This window comes from Ananas comosus, linkage group 12, assembly GCF_001540865.1.
Source record: "Ananas comosus cultivar F153 linkage group 12, ASM154086v1, whole genome shotgun sequence".
In the NCBI taxonomy this organism is placed as follows: Eukaryota; Viridiplantae; Streptophyta; class Magnoliopsida; order Poales; family Bromeliaceae; genus Ananas; species Ananas comosus.
Genome location: NC_033632.1, coordinates 1,619,635 through 1,643,105, shown reverse-complemented (window position 1 = coordinate 1,643,105; position 23,471 = coordinate 1,619,635). Strand labels below are relative to the sequence as shown.

Genomic DNA, 23,471 nt, shown 5'->3' with positions numbered 1-23,471 from the left:
TTTTTTTTGTTCGAATAGTCAAAATTTTAAGAAGACTCAAATTGGTCTATCAAATCCGAACCCAAAGCGCCCCTACATGGGCCCAATAAAGCCCGGCCCATTAACAACCCAATTCCACGTGTAAAAGGAGGCCTACAAAGAAAGGGAAGGGCCGTGGAAGCTTTGCGAACCCCGACCACCGCCTCAATGCCTTCTCCTCCCTTCTCCGCCTCCTCTCTCGTCGCCTCGCCCTTCCGAATCTACTTTTCCCCCGCGTGTCCCTTCGTCCCCGACCTCCCCCTTCGCCCCCTCTCTCTCCCCTCTCCTCGCCTCCTCCTCCGCCGCGCTCCGCCGCTACCCCGTGGCTCCTCGCGGCGGCGCGCGGCCGCAAACTCCGGCGCTCCGCCACCTCCCGGCGGTGACTCCGATGACCTCTCCGGTTCGTACCTCTTCCGCTTCCGTAAACCCTAATAAAAAGTTGATCCAATTGGTCCTTTTTGTGTATTTAATTGGTCTTCCCCCCTATTTTGAGATAATAATCGCAAATTTTGATCTTAGTAATCTCATTTCGTACTGATGCAAGTTAGCTTTTGATCCAGTTGGTTCTAATTTAGGTGAATTTTGTTTAGATTATTGATCTACGCTACATGTTAGGGCCATCAAAATGTTAAATGTTAGATTCTCTGAACATGCTAAATGTTAAGATCGTTAAATTGTACTATTCATACAACTATAGTTAGTACTCTAGTATGACCAGGTTATGGTTTGTATTGCAACCTAATTTTGGTTTGCACTTAGACGAGTATTTTGTGAACTTCTCTCATCGATAATGCGGTGTAGCTTCAATGTTGGAACAAGTTATTTGGTGATAACCAGCATGAAGTGGATATTTTCTTTTTATGCGTAGAGCTTATGAGTTCAATTTTAGTTCGTGGAAAGGTCCCTGTAATCCTTAGTTTAAGGATAATTGTTTCAACCTATCAGGTGATTTTTCATACTCTAGAAAATTATTTAGAGTATGTAATGCCCTTAATGTACAAAATGTATAGGGGAACTTCTTTCGCTTATTTAGCTAACATATTGTTGGTGCGTTGTTTTCGTTATTATGGGAGTTAATTTACAAATTTGAAAATGTTGGATCTTAATGTGCTATCCTGTCATATTCTAATGCAATGCATAATGAAGGTGTTTGTTCCTTTTTATGGATGCAATTTGCCTTTTGACAGGTTTGCAAGAAAGAATCTCAAGGGTCCAGGATAGAGTGAGGATTTTCTTTGCTGTTCTTTTCTGGATGTCATTGTTCTTTTGGGCAAGTGCATGTGATGGGAGAGATAAACCCAGGAACAAGAAAAAGTTCCGATTTAGAAAGTAACTGGCAAATTTAGCGAAAGAAATCAAAGACGACTTTATGTATGTATAAGAATAGCAGATATTCTGGAAAAAAGGAACATTGTTACGCACATAATTTAATTGAAATAATCGTTGTCCATCTGCTTGATAGTTTCCAGGTGGTGGAGATTGGATGGCTTAATCGTCGAAATGTGGTTTGCCATGCACCCACGATTGCATACTAGATTTATAAATTTTTATTAATTACTTAGTATGTCATTATACCACTTGTGGCAATGTTAATGTGTTTTACAGCTTGTGCATTGATCATATGAGGCATCAATATTTTATCCTGTATTGATGATTTGTGGTTACGATGCAATCCTCAAGATAGGTCTTTGAAGCCTGTAATGCATCTACTTTGGCGCCCATGAAAGAAGATAGAGATGGTCAGGTTATCCTTTTGAGTTTTAGTATGTACTTCAGATTGGGATGCTGTTATGCACAATGGTTTTGTTTGTGTTATTTTATCTGATCATTTCTTATGGGGCTGGGCTCTTATAACATGTTAGCTTTCATTATCGGGCAGTGTGCATTTTATGTTGCAAAACAGTATGAGATCATAATGAGATCATAATGACACAGAATAGCAGCAGGTAGTCAGTAAACATGTGAAGTGGCAGCAAAGCATTCAATGGAGAATGGATTGCTCGAGATCTCTCTAAATGGCAACTTAGCCGCATTAGTTCTTTTTCTTGTTTACTTTTCATCTTGATATGTCTGCTTCAATTCTAGTAACTGATTGGGTAAACTTGAAATGGAGTACTGTATATATTCTCGGTCTTGGACCCCACTATATTCTGTCTCTGTGGTGTTTATTATGGAAAGGAAGATGCTTAGATATGATAAGTCTTGCTATGGGCTATCACTGGCCTTCTATGTTGAAATCATGTTACCAATTAGTACCTCTTTATAGCCCACTCAATTCGCGAGTGCGATCCAAATGAACTGGTGAGGTCTGGCTCGATCTTTCGTTCTACAAAGACTTGGATTTCATGGATGCAAAGTAACATTACTGGCACTTGTGATTATGCAAGATCCTCTTTCAGGGAACACAGAAGCAGCTTCATCGAGGACACCTGAATGGGGGCCCCTCTGGAAATTTGGCCGTACCTTGTCGATCAGTGATATTAAAGGAGCATGTTTTGTTGATCATTGGGAAGAGCTGGTACATTGAACCACATTGCTTTGGTGTGGAGGTTCACTTCTTTTAACTGTTTGCTGCATTTGAATTTTCCTCAATTTTTTTTTCTAGGCTGGCGTTTCGTTGGATCACGCCTCCCGCCTACTGGATTCCTCCGTCACAAGTTTTGTTCGGATGGTTGTGAAAGATTAAGCGGAGCAGATGTCAGGGAATATTAGCTGATGGAACCATGCATGCATCTCTCTTTTCATCTCTTTTAAAGGAATTGATATTAATACTAGTTGGACATGGACATACTTGTCTCTTTCTTCATATTAATGCTTCTTAACTTTTAATACATGCTCCTTCGTTTGTTTTGTGTTACTAGTATGGAGTATGTGTTTCTCCTATATTTCTCTATGTTCTGATACTGGAACAATTGCAACCCAATAAGAAGTAGAAATGTTTTCACTCTCTAAAAAGAAGAAATGGTTTCAAGAAAATTGTTTGCAAAAAGAAAATTATTTTTTGTGACATATGAAATGTAATATTCTTGCATTTGATTTTTACAGGATGAAAACCTCTCTCTTTTCTCTCCCTTCAGATGGGTGCTTAAATCTTAGCGCCAAAAGTTGAAGGGATTGAAAGGTAATATATTTTGCCTAAATATTTATGTTTTATTTAAATTTTTATATCCACCTTTTCTGGTCATTGCTAGTGGTCCTTGTCTAGAACAAGAAAACTTTGTCCAATAACACTTTCAACCGGTAATAAACAGTGCGTAGTGTTTACGCCTTGTGAGGTTTGATTTTGATTCATCATAGCAGAGATCTTAAATATTCTGTTTTGGACTTAGTTTGGCATAGTTGTAAGGACTTTGCTGCTATTCACATTGATAGTCTTATATCGAATGCGACTTCTTCATCATCATTTTAGACAACTCGTCATCAAGACAGAGATGATCCCTTGGAAATTATGAAAAGCAGAAATTAAAGAAAGGGACAATAACTTGAAGAAATATGTTATTTAGAATGTTAGGCAAATTTAAGATGCATGAAGTGGAAATTGTTATCCTTAGAATTACAAATCCAAATCCCTTCTTGATTTGGGGGGATAAGACCTTTCTTATCTTTACTCCAATATTGTGATTGGTGCCTTATATTTGCTAGCGTTGTGAGGCTTATTTTGCTGTATATATTTTGTCTGAACTACTACTTCTAAGTAAATAACTGCTTCTTTAGCAAAAAAAGAAACCCTTCATTTCATTATCCTATATCCATTTGCCTCTGAGAAGTTCTCTGTACTCGATTAATTAGCTGAACATTAGTTCGTTAATTTCCCTATATCAGTTCATTTAGGTATCCAAAGCGGAGGAGGATTCCACTCTTAACAAGAGAAGAAACGTTTGGTGGTTTGCTTTGTGGTTTCCTTCGAGGAGGCGGCTCAGCTGCTGGCTTGGTGAGCTCAAGTGAAGTAACATTAACAACTTAAAATTACAAGCCCACTTTCATACCTTCAGTCATTGGTCAATTACTTCATCTGTATTACTCTTACAAAATTTCTTCCACCATTTATATAGTCAGCAGTAAAGGATTAAAATGGAACTTTCTTATTTTGTTTTGTTATTATACTCTCTTTCTAAGCCAAACTTGTTTTGCTTAAACAATTCCACACACAGAAATCAACAGTGAGAGACCCTGCCCCATCTGTGGACGAGGAAAGAGAAAGCCCTCATCATTGAGATTTTTAGCCTATGAAAAAGCAACATGTGAAAGGCCTTCACCAAAGGAACCGTGTTCTATTGCCTTAATAAGGTGAGTACTCCATGGCTTCTTGTAGTTTCTCATTGTTCTTTCTACACGTTTTAGGTTTTTTTTTTTTTTTTAAAAAAAAATCTCCTGGTAAAGCTATGGTCACACGTGTTTTGTGCTTGCCTGATTGGTGCACGCCAAATACAATTTTTGGTATTTATAATCCTAAATTTTAAAAATTATGTATTTATTATTAAAGATATTTATATTATTTTTTATCAGATTAATTTTCTGGGTAATTGGAGTTGGTTTTAAGTCTCTCAGTTCTAAGGCATCATGTGTTTAATTTGTACATGTCTAAGGTTAAGGTATATTTGATCAAGCAAATGCTACATGTTTACTCCAAAAGGAGGTATGATGGAATATTGCATCATCTAAGGGTTATTATTAGTTCTTTGTATTGTCAATTTTCTTAAAGTAATATTAAAATTTTAAAATATTTTTTATGGTAAAGAATGTATGATGTACACCCTATTTTTCAGATGTACTGCTAGTATTTTTCTATTTGACAGTGATTGGAAAACGGAACTATCCTGATATTCCAATATGATGTTACAACTGCAATGTCCTTGTACATTTTTAACTTGGTAGTACAAGTGAAAGCTACAGCTGTCTTTGAAATTTCATAAGAAGAATCTTGAAATTTCATAAGAAGAATCTATCTTAGCTTCAGCAATAATCTCTATTGAAATAAAAGTTATATTTTAATATCGTAATTAACATTGAACTTTAATATTTTAAATTAAATGCGCTGCTCTTTCTTCAAAGTTTTTTGGGTTATGGATAGGACAAAGGAGATTAAGTGATTAAGATAAAGTTTGCACCTCTAGATCCCGAGGAAACCTGTTATGTAGTAGATCCCGACTCGTCAATCACTGTTTTTTTTGTCAATCACTGTTTTTTTTTTTTTTTTAAGAGAGAAAGGTATAACAAAAATATTTTTCTAAAAATTATGATGCCATGGGTGAATTCAAAATAAGTAACTTGATTGGCCGGAGATACTATATCACTAACGTAAGTGCTATATTTTAGTTTTTTTTGCCTTTATTTAGATGCTGCAACTGTTGAAAACCTTCGCGAGATTGAGAATTGCTGTAGAACCTCTCGTTTTGAGTATTTTCTTTCAAAAGCAAGGTTGAGCGCAGATTGTTCGCTTTTGATTTGTTGTTTTGCGAGCAGTTGAATGATTGTCGATTATTTTTCTTGTGTATTTTGTGGCATATAAGTTTTATTTTTAACATAGTTTGTGTCCCATAGTTTGTGTCCCATAGTTTGTGTCTCGTACCAGACTTCCTTTAGTTGGCGGTTTATGTACTTGTCCGAACTATTTTAATTTTATTGGTTAATTTGAATAATTAATTCACTATTGACTTTTCTGTATAGTTGTTATAGGCATAAAAAATTACCCTATAGCATGTGGTGAAAAAGTTAATCTTTCAATAAAAATTCTATTGTAAATTTATTGGTTTGTTTATTAGTATAAATTTGTTTATATATAGAGCCGAGTCGGGATGCTTCCACAATGCCCAGAAAAGATTTTTATTATTATTTTTTTATAATATGAAAATAGTTGTTACAATATGAGAAACATAATTATTGTGAGTTTTGTTGTTTTTTATAGTATAAAAGAAGAGAGATTGTAAAGTGTCTTACGCGGTTACGCCCCATAGCTAGCTAGCTGGGCCTTTTCTATTTTTTTGTTTTTTTTTTTAAGTATAGCATGCTATTATTTTTATTTATATTTTTAGAAATAACTTTAGTTGCAAATATAAAGTAGTTAGATTTTGAATTTGAAATTTTTAGTTTTTTTTTTTTTTTTTTATAGAGATGGAGTTTTCTNGGTGTATTTGTATACTTTATGTTTTGCGGCTTTTTAAGTTTTTTTATTTTTTTTTTACATCTTATTTCATCTTTATCACCCAGTAAGTTATAAATTTTTTGTATAAAAACTGCACACTACCCGCTTTATTTATTTCATTTAGAAATAAACTTAACTGAAAATATGAATCAACTAGAATTCAAATTTGGATCTCGAGTATTAACCATCAAGCTCTTATGACAAATTTTTAGTATTTGTCATGAGGTTTTTGAGTTTTTTTTGGTCATGAGTAGTAGAAACTGTCACTAATTAGGCCCAACTAATGGTAGCCAAATCAGCTTTGCATGCCATGTTAGATTTTTCCTTGACTTCTCTTTTCTTTTTTTTTTCTTTTTTTTTAAGGAAGAAAAAGAAAAGAGAAAAAAAAGAAAAAACAAGGGTAAAGCTGTGGGCTATGTTGAGTTGGTTTTTTTTTTTATTAAAGACGGGCGAATATGGTCCGTCCATAGAGTATGGACGAGTTGGTTGTGCGCAGCAGAGTGGGCGCCACCTACGCGCACTGACACCGGAGAGTGCGGGCCCCACCGACCCATACAGCTTTCTGGTCAACGTCCTCATCTTCACGTGGCCCAAAGCGAAATCTGTTTCGTCTACTTACCACGGACGGTCCAGATTGGCCCGCCCATATCATTTGGTAGTACCATAAAAAATTGCATGGGGACCCCCCCGACTATAGTTTATTGTGGAGGCGCGCTTTCCGACTGCTCAAACTTTATTTATCTCAATTTAAATTGTTTTAGAACCCCACATTTTTGGTAAACTGAAAACTCAGTGTCAATACTAAAATATAATAGAATCACTTCTGATCAATTCAATAAAATTTGAATTTAACCAATTTATAAAGTGGCCTATAGTTTTTTTTAAAAAAAAAAAAATAGACAGCATACTATCTGCTTCGTTTATTTTAAATTTTTTTATCACTTATGTTAGGAACGGTACGTGCTTCGTTTATTTTAAATTTTTTTTGCCACTTATGTCAGAAATGGTACGTTAAAGTGGCCTGTAGTTAATAGGGAATTGTGTGTTCCGAAACCCTCACCGGTAATAATTGGCGAGAGGCTCTTGATATTTCTCTCTCATCAGGGGAATCTACTTTGCGGCTGTGCCGAGCGCTGTACTGTTTAACCCCCCTTTTTTTTTTTCCCCTTCTTTTGTTCTCCTTCTCCCTTCTTAAATACCAGGCATCACTGGGACTCTCGGAGAAAATAGAAAGAAAAAAAAAAAAAAAAAAACTCGTTTGATCCTTTTCCTCTTCGTTAGTCGAATCATCATCGTAATTAAGCAAAAGTAAATATTCGAGATGCTTCTCCGGAGCTCGTCCTCGCCGCCGCTAAATTCGTGGATCGCGCACCAATCTCCCGACCACCACCACTACCACCACAACCTGCAGCAGCTGCAGCACCCCGCAGTAGATCACCACCTCCACCAGCAGGCGAAGGTGGTCTCTCTCCCACACGCTCTGCTGCCGCGGACGACGACGACGAGGAGGACGAGGATGACAACGACAATGTTGCCGAGGGCGCTCTCCGAGAACAACCTCTCCCACCCCTCCCCACCAATTCTCAAACAAAACTCTCTCCCTCCTCCTCATGATCATCATCAGAAGGAGGACACCAATGTAGCCGATCACGAGGAGGAGGACGGAATAAAGCGCGGGTGGGACCGAAAAACCGAAAGTATCAACGCGACCAACAGTTATTACCGGAAAATGCTCGAAGCTGATCCCAGAAACTCTCTTCTGCTTGGCAATTATGCCAAGTTCTTAAAAGAGGTCAGACCACCTCTAATTCAAAATTTTGAATTTATAACCTGCGCGCGGTTTGTTAGTTGTTCTCAATTGCGGTGTGAATTGTTCGATCAATGAATTCTGATGGATCAGGTTCGAGGGGATGCGATCGGAGCGCGGGACTACATGGAGCGCGCAATCGTAGAGAATCCGTCCGACGGCCTTCTGCTGTCTCTGTACGCCGACCTTGTGTGGCAGACGAGTAAGGACGCCCGACGAGCCGAACGTTACTTCGAACGCGCAATCCAGGCCGCTCCTCATGACTCGTAAGAGATGATGATTCTCTCTCAATTCTCGCAACCAACTGATAGTTCTGTCGTTTGGCTAAACAAACACTATTGTGACTAAATTCTCTGCTTTGCATTTGCTTTTGCCGACTATCCTGATGAGCTAACGAGTCGCGAAATGTTGTTCGATTTGCTCTCGCAGCCATGTGTTGGCTTCTTACGCGCACTTCCTCTGGGAGGCCGAGGAGGCCGAGGACCACGGAGACGAGGATGCAGCGCCGAGCAACCACTTCCCAATTCCACCAATCCAAAGAGCTGCTGCTGCTGTTTCATAATCTCCCTCTCGTTCTCTGTGCTTTTGTGTAATCTGATGTAGTGGTCTCCTGAAGCAATAACTCACTGTAAATTTTGGCTAGTCCCTTCCTCCCTGTGTTTCTGTGGTATCCTAAAGCAATAACCGGCTGTAAATTTTGGCAAGCTAATAATAATAATAACATTTGCTTTTTATCATCGTACCATCATTTCATGATTTCATAATTATGGCGAGAACACTTGGCGATTCGCAATAAGATAGATTTTACTTAGTGTCTGATTGGCTCGACTTCTGCATTATTAGGGACTGCATCCGTAAACGCAACACCCGGTCAGGTGCTTTTGCAACACTACACTGAGTTGCGGCGAGGGATCGGACCGTGCCACCACGCCGAACTAGACCTCGCCCACAACACCAACAGGCACGGAAACTGAAACATCCGGTGATTTCGAGAAAATCTAGGTGCGTCTCTTAAGGGAAAAAAAAAAATGAATACTATTTCACTGGTGATAACTAATGTATCCAGTTCTCAGATTTAACACTTAATAAAACCTTACAAGAAGGAAAAGTTGAACTCAACTTTATACAGATAAATCTAGTGATATACAGCGAAAAAGCAGATGATTCCCCAAACTTGACGATCAAGTATTCGTCGTGCCTGATCGCGAGCCACCTAGTGAGCAATAAACATGTAAAACATTTGTGTTAAAGATAGCAAAAAAACTTAAACAACAGATATCGAAAATAAGAGATTAGTATAAAGGTGCAAATTCTATTAAGATTCTCCATCCATCGCTATGTTAAGCACTGCTCGGTTGCGTGTAGTCAATGAACTTGCTCTTGAAGCCATGCTGATCAAGATCTGAACATATTGACTTGGAATCTTACATGAGTAAACCAGAGAAGAGAACATAACATCAAAGTGCTCATGGCATGCTTCCTGCATCAAAGATCCAAGAATCAAAATTTTACCCAAAAACAGAAAGAAAGAAAAAAAACCAGCACATAAGAGCTTTTTTGATATTCCCATTCAACAGTGTTGAAGTGGAGTTAAGAGCAAAGTTGACAATTTAACTAAAAATACATAGTGAAAACTAAAATAGCAGTTGATAATGATAAAAGTACATGTACTGAATATAACATGTCCTTCTACATATGTCATTAAGATTGTGCACAAACAATCTACCTAGGTGGTTTTCCATGAAGCGCCACAGTTTACAAGTTTGATGTAGGTATTCTTGAAGTCATCGAAGAATTTGTCTTGATCAGCTGCATAAATTCTGATCCACCTGCGAGCAACATGTAACTCTGACATCAATTCTACTATACGAAGAACAGTTCTCATTCTCAGAACATTACCATACATGGAGAAAGAGCAAATATAATCGATAAAGATGAAGGAAAACCTTAGACATTCATCATCCTCAACAAGCGCACGATCCGATGGTAACCCTATCATGCTCGACATTCCAGCTTTACGAGATGGAACGGACAAAAACAAAAGGCGGAAAATCAAAACAGAAAAGACAATGAGTAAACACAGATTATGCTTTAGCACAAATACGAGAATCGTCTGAATGCCTAACTGTCCAAAAATGATGTTTACCCAGTTTGATTATACGAGAGGTCCAACCTGCTTCATTCATTTAGGGAATGAATTAGGCGATCGTAACAGGTGAATTAAGATCCCCAATCCTACTGTTACTATGTTAACTCAGTTTGATTATAATCATCTTTCTTGATACCACATTTACTAATGTCTAAGCTTTACGAGCAGAAGAAGAAAGCAACACAAAATATAAACACTGTCACTCACTATTTGAGTTCCAAGGTTTCTCGAGAAGTATTTTGAAGTAGGCGTTGTCGAAAACAACAGGGTTTCCAAAGCCCTTGCCTCCAAGCGTGTGCGCTCCTGATAGTACAACCAACTCTTGTGCCCTCCAAAGGTAAATGTCATATAAACGGTTAGTCAAAATACCTTAATTTTGAACAATACTATGATATTTTTGAACACTGAAACGGACAGATACGCGCTATCAATCGAATACCCTGGAATTTGATGGTTTCATGCTATAACTTCACTACCTGAAAGATTAGCTAGTTTTTTTTTCTGCTTTAAATGAAAAATGAAAAAAGAAAAATGCATTTTCTTCCTACTGAACTTGAAAAGAAGTCCAATTCAGTTGATAGATTTCCTCTTTCATTATAATTTGCTTTTCAGAAGAAACAGAACAACACCATGAGTTTCTTTCCTGTCGGAAGAGTCGGCAGTAAGTGCGCACCAAATTGGAATATAAACTAAACTAGTCAAGGGAAAAAAACAAAATCAGGACTCACGAGAATCCTTTCTTCTGAAAGCAACTCTTTAAGCCGGAGGCATCTAGTGATTCCTGGGGAAGCTTCCCCTGAGGATCTGCAATCCTACAAGGTCAAAATTGTCACTATGCAAAGAATGTAGGTAACACGCAACCTGCTACATTCAAAGATCACCGACAAAGTCTAAGTATGAGACATACGATCGAGAAATATCAAAAGCTTACTTAAAGAGTAAATGCATGCTTAGATATGGCATCTATGGTACCGGCAAGAGGAGTAGTTTTGAACCTTGCATCAATTCGGCCTAGTCTAATTGGAATTGCGGGCCCTCCACACAGCGAAACAGCCTCAGCACCAGCCACGGCAATTAAATCCGCCCACGACACTGATAATTGAAGTGCATAACACTTAGAATGGATTGAAATTTAATCCGAAGAACAAACCTTGCATGGCGTACACCGTATACCGTGTCGAATGTTCTCAATCTCTCTCCTTGTTTTCTCTAATATCTGTCAAATGCGGAGCTGATTAAACAAATTTGAACAATATAAGACGTAACTATCAATTCAAAAGTCATCGAAGCATGAGGAAAGCAAAATCACGACAACTCGCACGGCGGTTTACGTCGGGCAGAGGAAATACCTTGACAGATTTATTAAGGCCAGCATTTTCAGGTCTCTCGAGCTCGTAAATGATAGAGCCGTTCATACCGCCTGCGAAAAAATAGCAAGAAAAGGCGTTGAAGAGAATGTTCGATTGTATCCTTTTGAATTGCGACTTTTGTGTCATAGAAACAACTTGTTAAGCACTACAAGTGCTGTGAGAAAAGAACCCGAATTGCCGTCAATGTCGAACGTCCCTGCATCGTGAAAGGCCAAACGAAGCATGCCGGCAGCCTTGCCCTTGGATAAAACACTCCTCAATCCGTTTCGAATAGCAGATGCTTCGTCGTGCTCGACCCTAAACATTGAGGACAACTTTTTTTTTCAAGAATAAGTTTCCCTTGTACATATACATATCAATCAAATTCACATCAGGAAAAAAGTTGCAAGAGGAGATTGAGATTGTTTCCAATACGACGCAAATGTAAGAGAATAGATCACCAATATATACAAATGAAAAGTGAGGTTACAGAATACGAAAAATTTGAATTCGACTACTGAAATTTGAAACTTAACATACCCTAGTGCCACCTGAAGGTGAGGAAGTAGGATAGCAAGAGTTCCCAAAGAAATAAAGCTTCTCCTTGCAGAAGATTCAGAACATCTGCCACTACCTACGATTTGATCTTATTTATTCAAGGATAGAATAGTTAGTTTATAGATAACGGTCATGTCACTAAAACTATATTTATATATATATGGACAAATATACCATATCAATACTTTGGAAACAATGATTTTTTTTTTTGCTTGGGTAAGCTTGCTTTTAATTCTCACTTTTGAGTTGACTACTTGCTCAATTGGACGGTAGTTCTATGGAGATACGAGATACTATTTTATATATATATACTGAGCTAGGCTGGTATACTATCGATAGCACGGAAGCCTCCGTGCTACCAAGTTGTTTTCAATGATGCGGCTTTGAAATCGACGATCGGTTCCGTTAGGCTTAATCTACACGATTAAAAGTATTTGGAAACTAAATTTTATAATTTTTCAACATTATTGGCTAGTGATCAAAAAGTCTCAAAATTAACAATTTTAATAATCGATGTGATGCGTTTGTGAATTTAATGGTGTAAAACAATCCAAATATGATAAATTTTTATAAAAAAAATTTTTCACTATTTAGAATAAGATGAGTACCTCTAAACTTAAATTCAAGTCTTTTTTTCATCATTTTTTATTAGATTTTTTTTTTCAGCTGTTCATTTTTAGAATACTCTTTTGATAGATAAATGATGTCGAAAAATTATGAAATTTAGTTTTCAGATACTTTTAATAGTGTAGATCAAATCTAACGAAGCTGATCGTCGATTTGGAAGCCGTATTATTGAAAATAACTTGGTAGCACAGAGGTCTCCGTGCTACTGATAGTATACAAGCCTAGGTCTCTCTCTCTCTCTCTCTATATATATATATATATATACACGCTAGAAAAGAGAAAACTTTGAAGAAAAAGAAAGAAACAAAAATCGAGAGGGAGAGGGGCTAACATGAGATGCCATTAGAACTGTCGTCGCTGAGCGGAAGGCGGGAATTGGCGGCTGGCCGGAAGGATGAGCCGCCCGGTGGGGAGGAAGAAGAGCGACCGAGACGGCGGCGGCGACTGCGGCGAGAATTGGAAGGTAAAGGAAGGTGTGGAAGTGCACGGAGGGAGAAGCAGCGGATGGAAACACACGAGGGGAGAAGAGAGGAGCAGAAGGAGAAGGAAGGAGGAGCCATCAATTGACGAGTGTGTGAGCTGTGTGTGCTGTCTGCACAGACCCAACTAGTCCATCCCTACGCCTGCCAAACCAGGTGAGAGCTGGAAACTTCAAACCTGGGAACTGAAAAAAGCCTTTCCAGGATAAGATAGTTCGCGTGTTCATGGGCCAGACTCTTGTATATATTGAGCTCTATCATTTTTTTTTTCTTCTTGGGCTTTGGGCCCTGTTCAGATGCCTAATTCTCTCTCCTTGAAATTGCCGGAGAAAAAATATATATAAATATAATTTGGTATAGTAAAAGAATATTATATTTATTTTTTTTAAAAAAAAAAGAAAATGATAGCATATTGTACGTATTGATTAGATTACATATAATCTCTGCTGTACCATCCAAAAGTAAAGCAGCATGTATGTATTGCCGTGTGCTTTCGCTCTAACTTTTCTTTTAGCTCAACCGCTTTTTGTAGCTCCCCATACCAAACATATTCTAATAATGTTGCCTAGTTGGATAATAATATGTATCTTATGATAGGTAAACGTTTATAAATGTTAAGTTAGATTAGTGGTTCACCAACTGTCGACAACATGGTACTGAAGCAAAATTAGTACTCAAAACAATGTGAATTTAACTCTCGAGAGCACTAATTAAAATTTAATTAATGCATGTTGGCCGGTTCGGTGAGAGCCGAGATGTCAAAACAGCTAGGCACCTCCAACAAGTAGAAATGATTAGTTAGTTAATTAAGAAATAATTAATATAGTACGTGGTAGTTATAATTAATTCTTCAGAATCTATATATGCATATGTTTTCATCTACAAAATCAAGCAATTAACAAAACCATGAACATTAATTTTTACCACATTAAACCCAGTATATAATTGTTACATCCGCATTCAACTGCGGTATATATATAATAATAATAATAATCTTCAGCAAACAATTCAAATTCGCTATTGATAATCTGTATAGGCTAGCTGTATTGGATCGGCAAAATGCGCGATCGAATTGTTTATCGTTATTGTTATTCGGAGCGGGCGGCGAAGCGCTCGACCTTGGTGTCGGCGAGGTTGATGCCGACCATGGCCTCGCCGAGGCCGGAGCTGACCTCGGCGAGCACGTCGGGGTCGTTGTAGTGCGTGACGGCCCGGACGATGGCGCGGGCCCGCCGCGCGGGGTCGCCGCTCTTGAATATCCCGGAGCCGACGAACACGCCGTCGCAGCCGAGCTGCATCATGAGCGCGGCGTCGGCAGGCGTCGCCACGCCCCCCGCCGCGAACTGCACCACGGGCAGCCTGCCCAGCTGCTTCGTCTGCATGACCAGCTCGTAGGGCGCGGCGATGCGCTTCGCGTACGCGAACACCTCGTCCTCCTCCATGCCGCGCAGCGCCCGCACCTCGCCCATCACGGCGCGCACGTGGCGCACCGCCTCCACGACGTTGCCCGTCCCGGCCTCGCCCTTCGTCCTGATCATGGCCGCGCCCTCGCGCACGCGGCGGAGCGCCTCGCCGAGGTTGCGGCAGCCGCAGACGAAGGGGACGCGGAACGCGTGCTTGTTGATGTGGTGGGCCTCATCCGCAGGAGTCAGCACCTTACAGAAAATATATATAATATTAAAACACCGTTCTCTAACAGCATGCATAGCATGCATACATGTGTTATGCAGCTTTGTTTGAATATATGTGCGCACCTCGCTCTCATCCACGTAGTCGACGCCGAGGGACTCGAGGATCTGGGCCTCGACGAAGTGGCCGATGCGGGCCTTGGCCATGACGGGGATGGTGACAGCGCGCTTGATGTCCTTGATGAGAGCGGGGTCGCTCATGCGGGCGACGCCGCCGCGGGCGCGGATGTCGGCGGGGACGCGCTCCAGGGCCATGACGGCGCAGGCGCCCGCCTCCTCGGCGATGCGCGCCTGCTCGGCGTCCACCACGTCCATGATCACGCCCCCGCGCAGCATCTGCGCCAGCCCGGCCTTCACCGAGAACGCCGTAGACGGTGCCTTCTTGTTCCCCGCCGTCGACGACTGCTCCAGCAGCTCCGAGCTGCAGTTGTCGTACACCGCCACCACGCCGCGGTCCGACATCGCAATCCTAGTGGCTTTTTAGGTTGGTTGCGGTATGCTGAGTTCGAATTTGCCACACAAAAGAAGTAGGGAGGCTTGTGGATGGAGTGTGTAATGTACATATGGTTGGTGTTTATATACAAAAGGAGAGAGAAATTAGAGAGAGATAGAGAGGAATGGTAGGTCTGAAAGTCACCACTTGGTCTTCCCTCCGCTGCGGGCTGACTAAAATAGCTGACAAAGATTGAAACTAGTTTGTGGTAAAGTGATTAGTACTTTGAGCAAAGTGTATAAGTACCGTAATTTGTATAAATCTTTTGATGATGAGTAATGAATATTACGATCATTGTTAAGGAATGGAGTGAGTAATGGATCATGTGATTGAATCTGAGCCCATCGTTTTGCGATTAATGAGAAATCTCTTAATGAGATGATGATTTCAGTATCAAATCCTATGGTCATCTACTTTTGTAGATGGGTATAATGTTACTTTTGATAATATAACTTGTAGTGTTCAGTTTTTGCTCGTACGCATTACCTTTCAAACTATATAAATATAAATATATTAAGAAAAAAAAATGGAAAAAGAGGGAAAAAAAGGGAGAGGAGCAAAAGATGTGTTGAGTGATTCCGTGCCTCTTGTACTCCAGCGATCAGCGCATCCATTCGTTCAGGATAGCTATTGGGTCGCGTGTACCACCAACATGTGAAACATGTGAGATTAATTTATACACACGTACGTACAATAAAGGAGGGGACGGGAAAAAATTAAAAAAAATAAAAACTCCCTCTCTCTCATGGGTCACATAAATTGCAGCTGGCCCATATCTATCACTTAAATGCCTACTCATTTTGACTGGACACAGTTTAAATTGCTTTATTGCCTGTTTGGCTAAGAGCAGTCAGCTTGTGCTGGAACTGGGAGATGGAGATTTCAAGAGAGTTGCTAGCACATGTGTTTGTTCCAGTACGGAACTCATTAAGATCCCTCCATCTCGCACTCACAAATTAGTTGATGCGTGGGTTTACAACTTAGGCCCCATAGGTAGGGACGCCATTCCAGTTTGTTGTTCGCCGGTCAGCTCGTGTTAGATTCGAAATGAGCTCGAAATTAAATTGCTCGTTTAACAAACGAGTCGAACACTGGCTAAATTTTTCAGCTCATTTAATAAGCGAACTAAACATGAGCCAGTATCAGCTTTATTCGTGTTCGGCTTGGTAACAACTCGAATACATATATTTTATATTTATATAATTTATTTAATTTATATTTATATATATTTATGTATATAACTAAATAATTATATATATTTTTATTATTTAATTTTTAGCAAAAAAATATAAAGCCAAGATCAATTATAAAAAAATTTATTTACTTATATATAAAGTTTCAACTATTAAATCAAAGTTTAATGAGTAAAATTTTATAAACTTATTTTTTATATATATCCAATATAATTCATTTAACTTATTGTTCGTTGGTCAACTCATGAGCCAACTTATATTCGGCTCATTTATTAAAAAGTTAAATACGAGCTAAATTTTTCGACTCGATATTATAATGAGCCGACTCTTGTTCTAAACAAGCCGAACACGGCCCAAGCTTGCTTGTGTTCAGCTCGTCGACAAACCTACCCATAGAGGTACAGCGTACAGAGCGGAGTTCACGTAACTCACCAACTCGGCAACAGCACTTTAAAATAGCTTTCTTTTTTTTTTAGAAAAAAAAAAAAAAGCTTTCTTTTTGATGCAAAGAAATAGTAAAACTATTAACTTTTGACAGCTTGATGATCCAAATATGGAGGCACTAATATTTTCTGATAGAAAAAAAGCAAAAAGATGTATCACCCAAATTAAACAAACTTGACAGATATCTTTGAATAGGCTCAACTAACAGAGCACCGCATGGCGTACAATATAGTAACCCTCAAATTGTCATCAAATAATAAAAAAAAAAAGTGGCCATTTAACTTCGTGATCGAACAAAAGGTCACGATTAATTTAAATGTATGGTTACTACACGTGCTATCCCGATGTTGCGTCGTGATCCCGAGCTTCTCAGTAAATACTTTACCCTGAACTTTCATATAATATGAGTTGCATTCTCAATTGTCATCAAAAGAATAAGCTAAAATGACCTTTTAAATCGTGTTTCGAGAAGCTAGAAAAGGCCATCTGTTACAGCAAATGGGGTAAGATATACTCTGTACGAAAAAATAGGGGACCTTTTTTTAAAGCTTTTACAATCAGGAATGAAGTTGCAATAATAAGAGAAAGTTCAAAGACTAAAGCATTTAATTGAACGGTACAAGGACCATGTCACAATACCCGAATAGGCAGGGATTATGCATCCATTTGAGCCTGAGACTACTGAGTGCATGAGATGTGTAGGACCCTCTTCCAGCTAAATTCAGTTAATAAGATCTACCATACTTTAAAGTCCACTTCCACGGAGCCATAATTATTGGGTGTTCATAGAACATTCTAGTCCCATTGGATTTTCCTGTAGTAAGTCCATCCGGAAGGGTTAACGGTGGATTTCCCATCAGAAGCTACGAGATCGTAAGGCGAATCCTCCCCAAACTCGGTTGGCATGGACTTCCAGTATAGAGAGGGCTCCCACTCTGCTTCTTTGATGACTTTCAGAATCTCTCCCACGACAATTTCGCTCCCTTCTGATGAGAAATGAATGCCATCGCTGAAAATAGAACTGTTGTTAGTGCAATGCGGTGTCGTGCAAGGGGCACAATTTCATGCAAAGACAGCTGACAAACAACACTAGAAGAAACCTAGAGCGTACTTCTAAAAGATCAAAATTATATTAGCAATTTCAAGTGAGGGTTTCACCAAATATATTCTTGCAAAATCATTTGCTTAAAGATATACACTTGAAAATGCAAATTTCCGTACGTGTTTCTTGAAAGTCTAATTTCTTGCCAAAAAAAAAAAAAACCTTCATCTAAAGTTGAAGAGACATCAGTGCAGGAAAGGAAGTCGTTTGTTCGAAAAAGTGTTTGAAAGAGGGGCAATCTTGTTGGTAAAAATGAAGTACATACGCAAGAAATAAGGCTCTGAATAGATATTACCATAGTTCAGATTTTGTAGGAATAAGCATACATAAAGATATACTTTATATATCTAAATCCACCTTTAAAAAAGTGTTAAAGCAGATGCACTCAAAACTAATGCTACATTCATGAATATAAAATTGGATTATCAACTGATAAGAGATAAATGTATAAATTCCCAAGAAGAAATTGTCGTAAAGGGAAAATATAGAATGAAAAAAAGCGGACCAACTGAAGCATCCAAAGTTCAAAACAGCTTGCTCAATGAATGGTATAAGGAGGAAAATCTTACATAAAGCAGGCAGTATCCCAGTTGTCGCGCTTCTGTATAGCAGTCCAAAGATCAATAACCTTGATTCCCATCTCCTTGCACAGTTCTATGCAAGCGTCAGAATATCTTCTACAGGTTTCATTTGTGCGTACTATCTCACTGAGAGCAGCACTGGATTCCAGTAAAATAAATTAAGTTTTTCAAAATTTTAATTTGAATCTAGAAGACAAGAAAAGAAGAAAATTTGAAGGAAAGCATCGACTTGTACCTGCTGGTCTTGCGAAGCATTTCCTCATTGAGGGGCGGGCAAGTAAGGAATATGATGCGTATGTTATCAGATAGACTCTGAATGCACAAGCTCTCATGTCAGCAGATCAATACAGAAGCATGTTAAGAAATAGTCAAGAGGATTAATTTAATGCAAATACCTTCAGGTGATTAGCAATTGCTCTCATGTTCTCTACATATTCTGGAAGTGGCACATGAGGGCCAAGGCCTGAGGGATGAGGTCCCATTGAATCATTGCCACCAAAATAAACTATTACCAGTGAAGGTTGCACAGGTGCATCCTACGATAAATGAAAGGGCATAACATAAAATTTTGTACGATCACAAAACGATTTCTTGAAAATCAAAAGAAAAGGTTTGATAGCATAAGAAAATCTACGGCTAACTGTAAAAAGACAAATCAACAGGGGGCAAATAATAGTAGCAATAGATGGATATCAGCGAAATCATGATAACAATCTACCACCTACGATGTCCGACACTGGTGATTGAATTCTAACAACATGCACATAGGAAATTTTACAATAAGATCAATAAGGAGGAATAAATGGTCTCTTATTTGCCAACTTAGCAAGGTATGCGCCAGCAATAAAGTTTTTTCACTGATTATTATCCATGATACTCTTTAACTAGGCAACTTAATCTTGTGAGTTTCAGGCATTCAGAATTACATTGAATCAGCACAAGAAAAATACACGCACTTTGAAACCATTGGAAGGTGTCACATGGTTGAAAAGGATAAGAACTATATAATAAAGTTTCAGTTTGAATAGAAAAAGAATGAATTTTCAGTTAAATGAGATGGACAGGACACTGCAAATAGTTTGTTATCATGAACATATTATAAACGAATCACAAAGGCAGAGGATGACACAAGAATAAGAAAAGCTGGCTGGAAAGGTAAAGTTCTCTTATTTCAAGCTCCAGTGCAAACCTTACCGACATGAAATCAGATGGTTGGAAGAAAAGAAAGGAGATTAGTATTCTTGTCAATCACATGTTGAAGAAAATATGAGTCATACCTTGGGAAAAATTTTGTCAATGACCTGAAGAGCACGTCTTGAGTTCCAACCAGTATAACCTCGCACCAGTATATCAGCCTGTACCAAATTGCAGCAAAATCGCAGCACAATGTAACCACTCTAAACGTAGCAGAACGATTATGCGAGTTAATTCAGAAATCCAATCGAAAATATACAATCTGTTTGATCAATTTTTTAGTATGTACCATTCCACATGGCTTAATGGCAGTTCGGTTTCAAATTAGGTAAAAATGTACATAACTTACTTGAACTATGGACCATTGCGAACCGGCCACGCAACCTTTCAAAATTTTTATTTTACTATCCAACGTTTTAATTTATTTGATTTAAGTTAGTCAATGGCTCTTTAACTTCAAAATTTACATGCGTCGTTTATCTTTACAAATTTAGTTAGTATACTTCATGCAATTCTCGCAACTACAAATTTTTTAAAATAAGTAATTAGCTTAAATTTTGAATTCAAAGTACCGTTGACCTATACAAATCAAATAAATTGAAAGGTTGTATAGTAAAATTAAAATTTTGAAAGGTTAGATAAAGTAAGTTGTGTCCTCATTTACCTTCAAATTATGGCAGTTGTGGTGCTTGCTTCCTCCGTAGCTGGTCATTTAACCCAAAAAAAAAACTACTACTCGCAGGTGATCACATGACTAACAGACATCTGGCAAAATGGGCAAAGACAGGGCTGTGTACTGGACTGCTGCAAAATTAATGGTGTGTTTTCTTTTCAGTTTCTTGCCGCAAGCACCCTAAACACCCCCACCCCCACCCCCCCATAAACCCCACCATGATGTGCAGATTCCTGGGTTCGAACCCGGGTCTTCAGAGCATTCCATAGAGTACCACCACTATTGCAAGCCACTGTGACGAGCAGTGGTGGGTACGACAAAATTGATGTTTGAGTGGTAAATTTCAAGATTCAAAAGTTCAAACAGTGAACTGCAATCAAAGCAAGGTTCAGGTGATTCTGAAACTCTTTTTTCCCCCAAACAAATGCTCACAAAAAAAATATGCAGTAAGATCAGAGAATAGGAAACCCAACTAAACTCGAAAACGAAATTTCTCAGATCCAATCCAATGCATCCTCATCCTAATCCTCATCATCATCATCATCATCATCATCATCGCCATCACCATCAACAAGAACAACATAATAACCATGCGACAGCAACAACAAAAACAACAACAACAACAACAACAACAACAACAATTGAAACATCAAAATGGAAGCGAATTATACCTTGCGAGAGTAAAGGTCGGCGAGCGTGGCGCCCCATCCGCCATTGCTGAAGCTGTATTGCACGATGGAGGAGCCGAAGAGCACGAACTGCGGCCGACCCGGGCCCACCATCGCTCCCAAACGCTCCTCCTCCTCCTCCGAGGACGACGACGGCGACCTCCGAAACCCTAGAAATGGGAGCCGCGGTGTCGGAGCCCGATCCGATACGTTGCGACCCGAAATTGTGGAGCAGAGGACGGAGAGGCGCGAGAGAGGAGACGGGTTCGAGTTAGCGGAGGGTAGGCGAGAGGAGTCCATTTCCTTTTGAGACCGAGAGTGAAGTGAGAGCGATGAACGGTCTATTTGCATTTATGTCCCTTTAAATACGGGAAATTGCGTTTATACTCCTCTAACGCAAAGTTTGTTGTACGGGGGTTTATTGCATTATTAATCCTCAACTTGTACCTGATATTTTTATTTGGTGCGGAGATTCTTTGAGATTTAACATCTTTTGTAACTGCGTGCCTGTACTTAATATCGATAATAATTAAAATTTAAAATTTTATCAAATAATTTAATTAAAAATATTTTTCAAATAAATTTATTAATTTTATAATATACATTTCATCTATTCTTCAATATGTTTAGTAAATTTATCCCACTCTATATAAATGAAGTGTATATTATATATCTATTTTTGAGTGTGCAAGTATTTTTTTTATTTTAATTTTGATAAGGAAACATGTCGATGGAAATATAGATTATGATTGCTTTTAATAGGGCAAATTAACTCCTTGCACTTGTACCAACGCCCAATATAAATCTTGTCTATATTTACCCGTGTCATTAATTATGTACGGGCCTATTTTATTATAGAAATAATTGCTTATATATCTCTCGTATGTTTGAAAATATTTAATTTATTTTTATTTTTTTTTCTCTCTAAAATGATCCTCATATGTTCCACCATTATTATAAAATACCTCCATTGTTATCTCCTGTTAAGTTAATTTGAGTTAAACGTGAATTAAATATCTATCACAGTTAAACAAAATTAAAATACCAATTTTGTCCTCAACTTAAGCGCAAATGAAAAATATTGGTGACAATAGAGAGGTATATTGAAAAAGACCAAAAGTCAAACTAGTTTTTGTATCCCTGATTTTAAGGGCAAATAAGAAAGTAAGTGATGGTGAAAGGGTATATTTGAAAGGGTAAAATAGTAATTTTACAGAGATGATAGAGTTCATTAACAGATTTTAACTTTAGGAGTATATTAAAAATAGGTTGAAACGTAGGAAGGGTATTTTAAATATTAGCCTTCTAAGAGGGATAAATCGGAAAGTCGGAAACTTTTCAGGAGTATATAAGCAATTGCCCTTTTATTATAATATCACTTTTTCAATAAAAAAGATAGTATATTATTTATTTGTTAAATTTTTAAGAATAAATATAGTTAAAAATGTGAAGTAACTTGATTTCGTATTCAAGATCTTAAATATTAATTATCAATTTTTTTATTATTTATGACAATTAAAGATGGTTGGTACTATAATATTAATAGGGAAAAGTATAAAATATTTATGAGTGCACATTTAATATAATTTTCACTAAACTCTTCCGTAAGTAAAATTATTATTACTAGCAACTAACCCGTGCAATGCACGGATTTTAAATTTATCTTTTAATTACATTTTTTATATAATATATATTAATTTTTACATATTAAATTTTTCTAATATATTTTTATTACAATTTTTATATAATATATATTAATTTTTACATATTAAGCTTTTATTAGAAAAATTATTGAATCAAATTAAAATAAATACTATCATGATATACTAATAGATTGTAAGTAAATAATTTAAAATGAAAAGATTTTAAAATGAAAAAGTAAAAAAGTTCAAATCCATTAAAAATTTAACATAATTATTATTTATATATTTTTTAATACACAATATTGAAATGGCGAAGAAAATTAATTTTATTTCAAATTCTTAATGACTAATTCTGTAAAGTTATTTTTTGAAGGATTTAAAGTGACTAAATTTGAAAAGTAATTTTTTAGAACTTGGGAAGCATGATACATATTATGATTCTTTTAAACTAAAAAATAATTATTATTGTGAATAATTAGTCATGTATGTATATCGATTATTTTCAACAAATCAATCAAAAATTTAAATATAAATATCAAACATACCTCCCAAAAGTAATTATTGAGCATTTCTTGCGATAGGGGCAAATATTTATGCGCTCCGAAATTTTCAATACTATGACGAAGTCCAAAGCGACTGGTATATATCCTGAAAAAAAAAGAA

The 23,471-nt window shown here is 37.8% G+C and overlaps 5 protein-coding genes across 12 annotated transcripts; 2 read left to right on the top strand and 3 right to left on the bottom strand.

Annotated features, from left to right (window-relative positions):
- On the top strand, positions 138-2,849 carry LOC109718928. Its single transcript, XM_020245422.1, has 2 exons — positions 138-418; positions 1,206-2,849. The coding sequence occupies exons 1-2, from the start codon at positions 187-189 to the stop codon at positions 1,349-1,351; spliced, it is 378 nt and encodes a 125-aa protein (XP_020101011.1). The 5' UTR covers positions 138-186; the 3' UTR covers positions 1,352-2,849.
- Positions 7,146-8,709, top strand: LOC109718927. The gene is made up of 3 exons (XM_020245421.1): positions 7,146-7,952; positions 8,061-8,233; positions 8,397-8,709. The coding sequence occupies exons 1-3, from the start codon at positions 7,482-7,484 to the stop codon at positions 8,527-8,529; spliced, it is 777 nt and encodes a 258-aa protein (XP_020101010.1). The 5' UTR covers positions 7,146-7,481; the 3' UTR covers positions 8,530-8,709.
- On the bottom strand, positions 8,979-13,400 carry LOC109718925 (putative L-ascorbate peroxidase 6). 8 transcript variants are annotated; one of them, XM_020245415.1, is made up of 12 exons: positions 12,982-13,400; positions 12,006-12,111; positions 11,656-11,783; positions 11,466-11,536; positions 11,290-11,332; positions 11,089-11,208; positions 10,845-10,920; positions 10,324-10,437; positions 9,914-9,980; positions 9,694-9,796; positions 9,396-9,447; positions 8,979-9,180 (listed from the first exon to the last, which is right to left on the bottom strand). In XM_020245415.1, the coding sequence occupies exons 1-9, from the start codon at positions 13,208-13,210 to the stop codon at positions 9,932-9,934; spliced, it is 936 nt and encodes a 311-aa protein (XP_020101004.1). In that variant the 5' UTR covers positions 13,211-13,400; the 3' UTR covers positions 8,979-9,180; positions 9,396-9,447; positions 9,694-9,796; positions 9,914-9,931. The 8 variants fall into 8 exon arrangements, with proteins under 8 accessions (XP_020101004.1, XP_020101006.1, XP_020101001.1 ...); XM_020245417.1 differs by having other exon boundaries at positions 10,845-10,928; positions 11,112-11,208; positions 12,982-13,397; XM_020245412.1 differs by having other exon boundaries at positions 10,324-10,445; positions 12,006-12,099; positions 12,982-13,397.
- LOC109718926 (probable pyridoxal 5'-phosphate synthase subunit PDX1) lies at positions 14,080-15,675 on the bottom strand. The gene is made up of 2 exons (XM_020245419.1): positions 14,884-15,675; positions 14,080-14,784 (listed from the first exon to the last, which is right to left on the bottom strand). Exons 1-2 carry the CDS (start codon positions 15,277-15,279, stop codon positions 14,218-14,220), a joined length of 963 nt encoding a protein of 320 aa, XP_020101008.1. The 5' UTR covers positions 15,280-15,675; the 3' UTR covers positions 14,080-14,217.
- LOC109718854 (GDSL esterase/lipase CPRD49) lies at positions 17,314-21,504 on the bottom strand. Its single transcript, XM_020245300.1, has 6 exons — positions 21,169-21,504; positions 19,908-19,985; positions 19,026-19,166; positions 18,866-18,942; positions 18,619-18,768; positions 17,314-17,956 (listed from the first exon to the last, which is right to left on the bottom strand). Exons 1-6 carry the CDS (start codon positions 21,463-21,465, stop codon positions 17,743-17,745), a joined length of 957 nt encoding a protein of 318 aa, XP_020100889.1. The 5' UTR covers positions 21,466-21,504; the 3' UTR covers positions 17,314-17,742.

What these genes read in the sequence shown, in the direction of transcription:
- LOC109718928 (XM_020245422.1), top strand. Translation starts at nt 187, where the DNA reads ATGCCTTCTCCTCCCTTCTCCGCCTCCTCTCTCGTCGCCTCGCCCTTC. An exon ending in TGACTCCGATGACCTCTCCG is followed by an intron (nt 419 to 1,205) that starts GTTCGTACCTCT and finishes GCCTTTTGACAG; the next exon opens with GTTTGCAAGAAAGAATCTCA.
- LOC109718927 (XM_020245421.1), top strand. Translation starts at nt 7,482, where the DNA reads ATGCTTCTCCGGAGCTCGTCCTCGCCGCCGCTAAATTCGTGGATCGCG. An exon ending in ATGCCAAGTTCTTAAAAGAG is followed by an intron (nt 7,953 to 8,060) that starts GTCAGACCACCT and finishes CTGATGGATCAG; the next exon opens with GTTCGAGGGGATGCGATCGG. An exon ending in CAGGCCGCTCCTCATGACTC is followed by an intron (nt 8,234 to 8,396) that starts GTAAGAGATGAT and finishes TTGCTCTCGCAG; the next exon opens with CCATGTGTTGGCTTCTTACG.
- LOC109718925 (XM_020245411.1), bottom strand. Translation starts at nt 13,210, where the DNA reads ATGGCTCCTCCTTCCTTCTCCTTCTGCTCCTCTCTTCTCCCCTCGTGT. An exon ending in CAAAACTACTCCTCTTGCCG is followed by an intron (nt 10,921 to 11,088) that starts GTACCATAGATG and finishes GTAGGATTGCAG; the next exon opens with ATCCTCAGGGGAAGCTTCCC. An exon ending in GAAACCTTGGAACTCAAATA is followed by an intron (nt 9,981 to 10,323) that starts GTGAGTGACAGT and finishes CATCTCGTAAAG; the next exon opens with CTGGAATGTCGAGCATGATA.
- LOC109718926 (XM_020245419.1), bottom strand. Translation starts at nt 15,279, where the DNA reads ATGTCGGACCGCGGCGTGGTGGCGGTGTACGACAACTGCAGCTCGGAG. An exon ending in ACTACGTGGATGAGAGCGAG is followed by an intron (nt 14,785 to 14,883) that starts GTGCGCACATAT and finishes ATTTTCTGTAAG; the next exon opens with GTGCTGACTCCTGCGGATGA.
- LOC109718854 (XM_020245300.1), bottom strand. Translation starts at nt 21,465, where the DNA reads ATGGACTCCTCTCGCCTACCCTCCGCTAACTCGAACCCGTCTCCTCTC. An exon ending in CCGACCTTTACTCTCGCAAG is followed by an intron (nt 19,986 to 21,168) that starts GTATAATTCGCT and finishes AATTTGGTACAG; the next exon opens with GCTGATATACTGGTGCGAGG. An exon ending in ATGCTTCGCAAGACCAGCAG is followed by an intron (nt 18,769 to 18,865) that starts GTACAAGTCGAT and finishes ACTGGAATCCAG; the next exon opens with TGCTGCTCTCAGTGAGATAG.